General features: G+C 36.9%; 1 protein-coding gene across 1 annotated transcript; it reads left to right on the top strand.

Moving 5' to 3' along the window:
• The first annotated feature begins 377 nt into the window (after nt 1–377).
• Nucleotides 378–7,356, top strand: LOC141586736 (26S proteasome non-ATPase regulatory subunit 14 homolog). Its single transcript, XM_074408049.1, has 6 exons — nt 378–768; nt 896–1,073; nt 4,819–4,900; nt 6,020–6,196; nt 6,276–6,443; nt 7,007–7,356. Exons 1-6 carry the CDS (start codon nt 636–638, stop codon nt 7,196–7,198), a joined length of 930 nt encoding a protein of 309 aa, XP_074264150.1. The 5' UTR covers nt 378–635; the 3' UTR covers nt 7,199–7,356.
• The last annotated feature ends 1,935 nt before the right edge of the window (nt 7,357–9,291 follow it).

The raw sequence follows: 9,291 nt of genomic DNA, 5'->3' as shown, positions 1-9,291 counted from the left end.
TCCATCACCGTTCATCCACCATCGCCGACGACCCAATCGACGTTCACGCATTCCCATCCCCGACGACCTTGATGGAATTCCATGATTTCATGGTATGAACCTTGCAGACCGTGGGGTTTTTTTAAGGATTTATTAGGTTTTCTCTCTCACAGTTTCTCATAGTGTGTGAGGAATGAGAGGGGTAAAATCGGAAAAAATGAAAAAATTGTGTAGGATTTAGTAATTTCTTGTGTTGGATTTAGCAAGCCCCAAAAATAATACTAATAACTTAACAACAATTATATGGTCTCGAAGCTTCGAATTGAGTTCAAACTCGGCTTAAGCTCGGGTTAAAACTCACAAACATGATAATGAGCTTAATTTTTTCAAACTCAAATGAAGTCGAGATCGACTCGATTTTGAAATTTGTTTCATGAGCACAACCGTGAAAGGCAGAGTTCGAACTCGACTCGGCTAATTATCAGTTTATCACCCCTAGTGCCCACCATCCAGATTGTACTTGTCTTCGACGACAAGAAACCTTCTGTTACTTCATTCATTAATCTTCCTATAAAACTCATTCACCAATCATCTATCATCTTCATCTTCGTCCTTCTTCTTCAAAATCGCAATCGAAATAGAACAAACCCTAGAAAATGGAGAGATTAACGCGAATGTTCGCAGGAGCAGGAGGAGCATTAGGACACCCACCACCAGATTCGCCCACACTCGACACTTCTGAGCAAGTCTACATCTCTTCCCTTGCTCTCCTTAAGATGCTCAAACACGGTATACTTTCACTTCAATCTCTAACCCTAATTATTAATTATTACTCGATTGTGATTTGATCAAATTCCTGATTTTTAGTCGTAAGTGAAACCCTAATTTGAATTAATTTGGTTTGAAATTGGGGCAGGTAGGGCGGGGGTACCGATGGAGGTGATGGGGTTGATGTTGGGGGAGTTTGTGGATGAGTATACGGTTAGAGTTGTTGATGTTTTCGCAATGCCGCAAAGTGGAACTGGTGTTAGTGTTGAAGCTGTTGATCATGTTTTCCAGACTAATATGCTTGATATGCTTAAACAAACTGGCCGGTACGCCTTTTTAGTTTGCTTAATTCTGTTATTTCTGATGTATATTATTATTTTGAGTGATTTATAGTTATGTGGATGAGAATTTTGGTGTTTTGTATTAGTAACAACAATAACAACATCATCATTATAGCCGTAATCCCAAAATGATTTGCCGGGTTGTTTAGTAGTAACGGCCTAACGGGTGGTGAAATATAGTGCGATCTGGGGATATTCTAGTACAATATTACTACCGTGCTTCATTGGCTCTACAAACTTCAGGCTAAGGGTGGTTAGGGGTTGGATGTTAGCTACATAGAGATGTATTCAAATGAGCTAAACTGAAGTTAAGTCAAAATTGCATTGAATGATGGTTACTTCACAGTGAATAGGAGCGAGCGATTTGATCTATACCATCATAATGCAAATGAGAGTATGATGGGTCTTTGATTCAGTTTGGGATATTATACTGCAAGTAGAAATTGGCAATCCTGTCTATGACATTTACCTTGGGCATGTGCTTACTTATTTAGTTATGTGGGTATATGGTGTATAGTACTTTGTATTCTTCGTGTGTTCTTAGTTTTTCACTTGCAGCATGGAAATTTGCAGTCTCGATTAGAGGTTAGCTCATATGGGGTTTGATAGTGTCTAACTGTCTATATATCACTTGGCAAGGTTTTATATCAGTTGCATTGTTCTTTATTTGTCTAGTGTCACTTGCACGGTGGGTGGGATTCACAACATGAATTATATGATGAGAAGTGGCGTTTCTCTAGTTTCAGTTAGTATGGTGGGTTGTGATTTGCTGCTTTATAGGAGGGAAGGAAGTTCATATGTTGCTTATTTTCTAAGCTTTACTTGTAAGTTACGTACCATTTAGAGTTTCTGTCTTGTGTATAGGATAGTGTACTTTAGCTGATAAGTGAAATGTGGCGTATTACTTTGGGATTGAGAAAATAGTCCACACAATTATTTGAAGAATTATGAACAATATCTTAGAATGATTGAGAAAGCTGATAGGTCAGACTGTACGAATAGGAAATTGCTAAACATGAAATCAAATGTTGGTCAAACTTGCTGAGATTAAACCTCAAAAGTTAGAAGTGGTGTATTAGTATGGGATTGAGGAAATAGTCCCAAGATTATTTGAAGAATTATGAGAAATGTCTTAGATTGATTGAGAAAACAGATAGATCAGATTGACGAATAGGAAACTGCTAAACATGAAATCAAATGTTGGTCAGACTTGCTGACGTTAAACCTCAAAAATTATATTTGGTGTAGTAGTTTGGGATTGAGGAAATAGGCCAAGATTAGTTGAAGAATTATGAGAAATGTCTTTGATTGATTGAGAAAGCAGATAGGTCGGACTGTACGAATAGGAAATGCTAAACATGAAGTCAAATGTTTCTGAGTTTGTTTACTTGAGGTACTGTTGGTAAAGTATCACTTGGATATGTGTAATAATAGGATGTAAAAGTCACACTGTCATTTTATAGCGTAACAATCATATGATGTTTCGTACATCTTCCCCCTCTTACCGAGCCACTAACAAGATCCACTGAGGCGACGGGGTAATGTTGTTTCTTTATTGGCAAGTAAGATATAATACTAGGGGATACCAATGGAGTGACGTGCATCAGTGCATGTGCAAAAAGTACCATAGAGGCGAGTCAGGTGACACCCATCTACTAAAAGGCTTCATGTGGGTGACACCCATGTACAAAATTACACCACAAAGTGACGCCCATATACAAAATGAGAGATGGATAGCTATGGTGTTGAACGATCATAATTCATATTATGTAATCTTATCTAAAAAAATATGAAAAGACATGTTTCGATTTGGGCGAAGCATATGGCTCCAAATTTTTAATAGTTTCAAAAAATGAAACTTAATCTTGATATAAAGAGGCAATATCTTTAATGATATGGTGTCATGGGTCATGTCCATCCTTGGAAGGTGAAGCATGTACTCTACTTGTAAGAGAATAATAAAAAAAGGTTGGCTGAAGTTAGGAAGATGGTTCCTACGGTTATTGAGAGAGATGATGATCAATAGACTCGTCATGCTTACCAGAAAAGAGAACATCGACTAGCAAGGCTAAGACTTCTCATTTTGATCATATTCTGTAGGTAGGTATTCGATGTTACCGCCCAAGCAAAACAAAAGCTTTACTCATCTAAATCTCCATGGCCAAGACCCAAAATACCGTGTCCAGTGGTGGGGTCACATATGGAAGTCATAGAATTTCCACAAGTAAGGACCTGTGTTGTAATGTGGATAATGGGCTTTTTTTCAACAAGTTTAAATGTTTAGAGTTTGTTTAAGTGAAGTAGAGAGAGAAGTTTGTGACAATAGACTACAAAATTGTCAAAATCCATATACTATATGCTTTATATGCAGTCTTTCTTCTACATTTTTCATGTGAGCGACTGTTATGTCTGTAGAAGAAGTGTCAGATTGGTATGTGATTGATTTTTTTTAATATCCATGTATTGAGGGTTATGTTGTAATAAGAGTCTGATATGCTCGTGTCTTCGGAAATGAAGAGTCGAAGTAACATAGAACATAATAGAAAACAGTTGAAGTATATTAATGATGGGTAAATAATGTAATATGGACTCTAATGAACTAGGTAGAAAAATAAAAGGGCATCAAATCAAATCTGTTTTGTATTTTATTGTAGGTATTCGAATAATTAGTGCAAAATGCCTACTTAAGCTCTGAAAACTGGAATTAACTATGATAGCTACTGATGCGACTTCTCAAAGGCTAATTGAGAGAGAAGAATCTGGAAAACACATGGAAGAGAGAGTGTGTCACTGATCTTGAAGCCATGGATGATCGTAAGAGGTGAGAGATGAGGGAGGATCGTGGGCTTAGGGAGAGAGAAATCATTTGGCTATTAATTAGAATAAAAGAAATCCTGTGTGCTTAGTGTTAAAACAATTAGAATGATCCATTCCAATGGATATAAGTAATCATCAAATCAGGATTTGAAATCTTAAGTTTTACGGGAGGTAATTTCTGTTTGGTTTTTATTAGAATTGTTGTCGATTTTATAATATCTTTACAAGTGTCGCATTTTGTTGTATTGATGAATTCGTATGTTTAAAAAACTAAACGGGTTAATAACAAAATTGAATGTATTAAATTCCATTCCATTCTAGCTTCTTACTTGTATCAAATTCTTTTCTTTTCTGGCTGCCGAATGATTTTTAACCAACTACTTTTCTTCCCCACATTCTCTTTTAAGCATTGCAGGGCAGCCTTTTGCACCATCACATATATCCCTCAATCCGCGCCCCCACCGTCCAAGACCATCCTCGTTCCCAATTATTTGTGCTACCCTATAACTCCACTGTCTAGGCGGACCAACCTTCATTTCTGTTGCCTCCCGATCCTTGATTTCCACATATCCATTTTGATTCCATTTTAGTCTACCACCTACTTTTGTCTGTGGTGAACGTTGCAAAAGATAGAGTTAGCGGTGTTTGGAGAGGACCAAATGAAGGTCAGCGGGTCATGGTTGAGGATTAGGTAAAGAGAGAAGGCTAAGAAGCTGTGCATGGGTGGATGAGATGAAAAAACAAATCTTTAAGTATTCTGTTTCGATGTCCTTGTTTCCAATCCATGGTTCTATTCTTTGTGCTAATTGATACATACCTTTCCTGAATGGTTGTTTATTATATTAATATTTTGTACTACGTATATATTTATATATTAGTATTTATTGGTAGTTTGATGTTTTCTGTGTTTCAGACCAGAGATGGTTGTAGGATGGTACCACTCCCATCCTGGTTTTGGCTGCTGGCTCTCTGGAGTTGACATCAATACCCAACAGGTATTTTAATGTTTTTTTGAATAAATTTTAAAAAACGTTCATTCGCTTCATTTGTTCAGTCTACATGCTTAGTTAGGAAAAAATGTGTTGTCTTGAGCTTGCTTAGGCGAGAAGCGCTAGTTAATGCCTTCAGTTCCTGGGTGTCCATGAGGTTCTATTGTGCCTGCACTTATGTTTTTTTTTTTTTTTTTTTAATTCTATCCTGGCCAACTATCCCATATCCAATTGTTGTGTCTCACTCTCTTTGTATGTTTCCCTTTTTGGAAGACCAAAAAAGTGTGTTGTAGAATCACGTGTTTTGCGCCATAATTGTCGCTCAATACCACCTAAAAAAGTGGCCTATAGCCCCATACCATCTGAAAGTGCAGTCAATACTGCCATAAAAATGGTGTATGCCTAGAATTAATACCATAGTTGGTGTAACATTGCTTGTAAATGATGTGCGCCTTGCTCATTATGCTTTACTCTCTGCCTTATTACCTCCAGGCAACTTGTGCCTTTGTATGCCAACTGTACATACCATCTTGTGATCATGTTTGTTACAAAAATGACTTGATAACTAGTATGTTATGATTAATGTGCTCTCGACACAGAATCATGGACTCATGGAGCTACCTATATTTCCCATCTATTTGAGTATTTGCCTCTTGACTGGGAGTAGTTTACCATCTGGTGTTGGGCATAATGTTATTACGCTATATATTTATTCAAGAAAAAAAATTCAATTATGCTACTCATTAAAATGTTTACCGTCGTCACCCTTTTAAGTGTTTATGGATGCTAGTTTCTCCATCCTTAGATTTAGGCCCTTCTACCTTGTTATTCCCTCCTAAAACAAAGAATTTTGTGTTAAGTATCTTAGCTTGCTATGGAATCTTTCGCATCTTGTGGAACATGTTATAATAGATGAATTCTAGTAAAATTAATGCTTCTCCTTAAATGGGTCTATCTATTCTGTTGTAATTCATCTTCGGTATCTACAGTCTTTTTTCTGTATTTGGTTGATTAGGCTTTTCAAAATAACAGGCGTGGAGCATGATCTGTTTGCCAAATACTTGATGCATTGATATGTACTTGGTTGATTAGGTTTTAATCTATCAAACTACATTAATATTGCAGAGTTTTGAAGCTCTAAATCAGAGAGCTGTTGCCGTGGTGGTAGATCCCATACAGAGTGTCAAGGGCAAAGTAGTAATTGATGCCTTCCGTCTGATCAACCCCCAAACCATGATGCTTGGTCAAGAACCTCGTCAAACGACATCCAACCTTGGGCACCTTAACAAACCCTCAATTCAGGTGAGTGAGTGTGTATATCTGGATGCCAGCATATATATTTTTATGTTTTTTGCTCTCTCTGACCTGTTTACTCTTTCAGGCGTTGATCCACGGGTTGAACAGACATTATTACTCCATAGCAATTAACTACAGGAAGAATGAGCTTGAGGAGAAGATGTTGCTGAACCTACACAAAAAGAAATGGACTGATGGATTGACTCTTCAGAGATTCGATGCTCATTCCAAAACCAATGAGCAGACTGTTCAGGTTGGTGAAATTCTGTTTTGATTGCCATTCACATACCACTCAAATTACTTTGTCAATATTGTCATTCATCTATTATTCAGTATTGCTGCATTTTTTTTTATATAATTTTACATTTTAAATATAGTACGTCTTAGTTTAAAACACAATACAATGTTGTGGAGATAATAATTAGGGAAAAAGTGAGTTGTTGATAAAGTGGGTCAGAAAAAAGAAGTGTTGTAGTTGTCGGTTGTGGCTGTTCTGGTGGTGAAGAAACTAGTTCTGGGTTATAAAAAAAACTGAGTACATGTCTACTTGATAGAGATGTTGTTAGTTCCTAGTGTGACAGTGTGACTCGCCTATATTGTGTGCACAGTGGCTACCTCTACTTAGGTTCATTCTATTGAGTTAGCCATCAATATTCAATCCGTAAGCGGAAATCGGAAATGAGTTGGGAAGCACAGCAGGGGCACCTATTGTTATCTAATGTTATCCCAAAACTGTGCGCTTATCTAGCTACTCTATTATACTGTCACCCATGAATCATTGACATGACCGGTTACCTCTTTCCATGAAATATGCAGGAAATGTTGAGCTTAGCCATCAAGTATAACAAAGCCGTCCAGGAAGAGGATGAGTTGCCTCCTGAGAAGCTAGCGATTGCTAATGTGGGAAGACAAGATGCAAAGAAGCATCTCGAAGAACACGTCTCCAACTTGATGTCCTCCAACATTGTTCAGACCTTGGGGACCATGTTAGATACCGTTGTGTTCTAGTTTAATCTTCATTTTCAGCTGGACATCCAACTGTTGTGTTTCCCTTGTCTTGTAATCAAACCGTCATGTCCATCATCTTGTCTCAGAACTTGACATATTGGAGCATATTTCAGAGGATCAGACGGTGGTGTTCAACATTATGAAATTTCTTTGCTGTACTTGTATGATTCACAAGGCGCTATTTTATCTTAGGCAACTCATTAGTATGATATTTTCGCGTTAGGCGGAACCAGGAATCTAACGTACCTAGGGCAAAATTTAAAGATAATTCCTGACTAGTTTTTGGATGATGAAGAACCTGAAAATTAAGTAGAAATGGACAAATAAGAACCATGTAATAATACTAGCACAAAATCTCATTGAAGACGGCACGTATCCGTCACTTTGGTGTGGCGGATATAGACGTTACTATGCAAGTCCAGATCACTTTCCAACAAACAAAGCTCATCTCTAATTCTCTATACGTCTATAAGTATACTACATTCCTTCTAAACATAATTACTCTCTCCTATTCATTAACATCTTCCAAATTTTCTAAAACGGAAAATTCATAAAGATCTACTTTCCTTATTTGTCTATCATATGTGGTTAATATAAGAGCATTAGCAATAGATAAACCCATTTTGAGGTTTGTCAAGTGCCAAATCAGTAAAAATATAAACCTTTCTACAACAAACCTCTTGTCAACAATAAGCAAGCTTAGGATAATATTATTGGTAGTCTTGAGACAAGACTTTGGTAAGTCTTGAGACAAGACTCACTCAAGACTACCAATAATCTACCATAGTATTGACAAAGTCTTAAGTTGAGTCTTGGAAATTCAAGACTCAACTTAAGACTTTAGGCGAGTCTTGACCTCACCTTAAAGAAAAATTGTCCAATGAGTGGACAACACGTGAGTCTGAGATTTGTCTAAACAATAAAGAAATAATAAAAGTTAGTGGAAATCTGATGTGGCAGAGTCTTAAAACTTAAGAGAGTCTGACTGATAATCTCACCCTTACTAAAGGTTTATGCAAGGGACCCACTTTCTCTCTTATCTCTCTCCACAAACCATTTACATATATTAGAAGTATTAGCATAGACAAACCGGTTAATCTTTTTGCAACAATAGAGAGGTTTGTGCATAAACCACTAAAAAGTACACAAAGCTTTGTTCACAAACCTCTATTTTGAATGCCCTAACATATAACCCTACATTCTCTCTCCTACTTTTATTTTCCTCCACATATTACCACTCCACTAAATATTGGTCCAAAACCAATATAGAAGATCATATAGAATAGGAGGAATTATAAAACATGAGTTTTATTTCAGAAGAGCATTGAAGGCTTACTACTACTCCTAGTCTCCAACTAGTACTTATCATCAATGCTCTTAATGCTTCATTTTACATGCTCATTTCCGGGGCAAGAAGGCCAATCTTCATCCCTCTGGCATGTTTGCCTTTGGAGAGTATTATTGATAGTGGAAACAATAACTTCCTTGTTCTATTGCAAAATCCAATTATTAGCCTTACAGTGTTGATTTCAGTCAATGTTCTACTGGAAGGTTTTGTAATGGCCACAGACTATATAATAGACATGCTAGGAGTAGGTAAACTTTTTTCCCTTTAATTTGACGAAATCTTGTTCGTAAGTCAAAATGGTAACCATGTGCATTGGCGTAACCAGGATATCAAAACATACATATGACATTACCATCGAAAAAGCTCAATGTGCTCTCGATGGCCCTTAATCGGACTGTTTCCCTATCAAATTTCACCAATTAACTCTCATTTGATTATAAATATGGTCATGTTTGTCAATAGATTGGATCAAGTTTGTCTCTCTGTAAACTAAAACTAAGAAAAAAAATGAATAACCAACTTGCTATTTAGCATTAGTATAGTACAGTTGTGTGACTGTGTCTGCGGTACCCGCGCGTGTTACAATTGTTGCATTATGGTCTTGTAGCGATTCTCCTATGACCACGAAATCTGTAATGATTCCTCAAAAGCGCGAGTTATGACAATCAAATTTATTAGCACTTAACTGATTCCAAGGACATAAAAAGTCCAAAATCTCAATTCCACAATGTATAAAAACAAAAAT

This window comes from Silene latifolia, chromosome 6 (assembly GCF_048544455.1).
Source record: "Silene latifolia isolate original U9 population chromosome 6, ASM4854445v1, whole genome shotgun sequence".
In the NCBI taxonomy this organism is placed as follows: domain Eukaryota; kingdom Viridiplantae; phylum Streptophyta; class Magnoliopsida; order Caryophyllales; family Caryophyllaceae; genus Silene; species Silene latifolia.
Note: the sequence above shows the minus strand (reverse complement) of the source record. Positions and strands in the feature narration are given on the sequence as shown.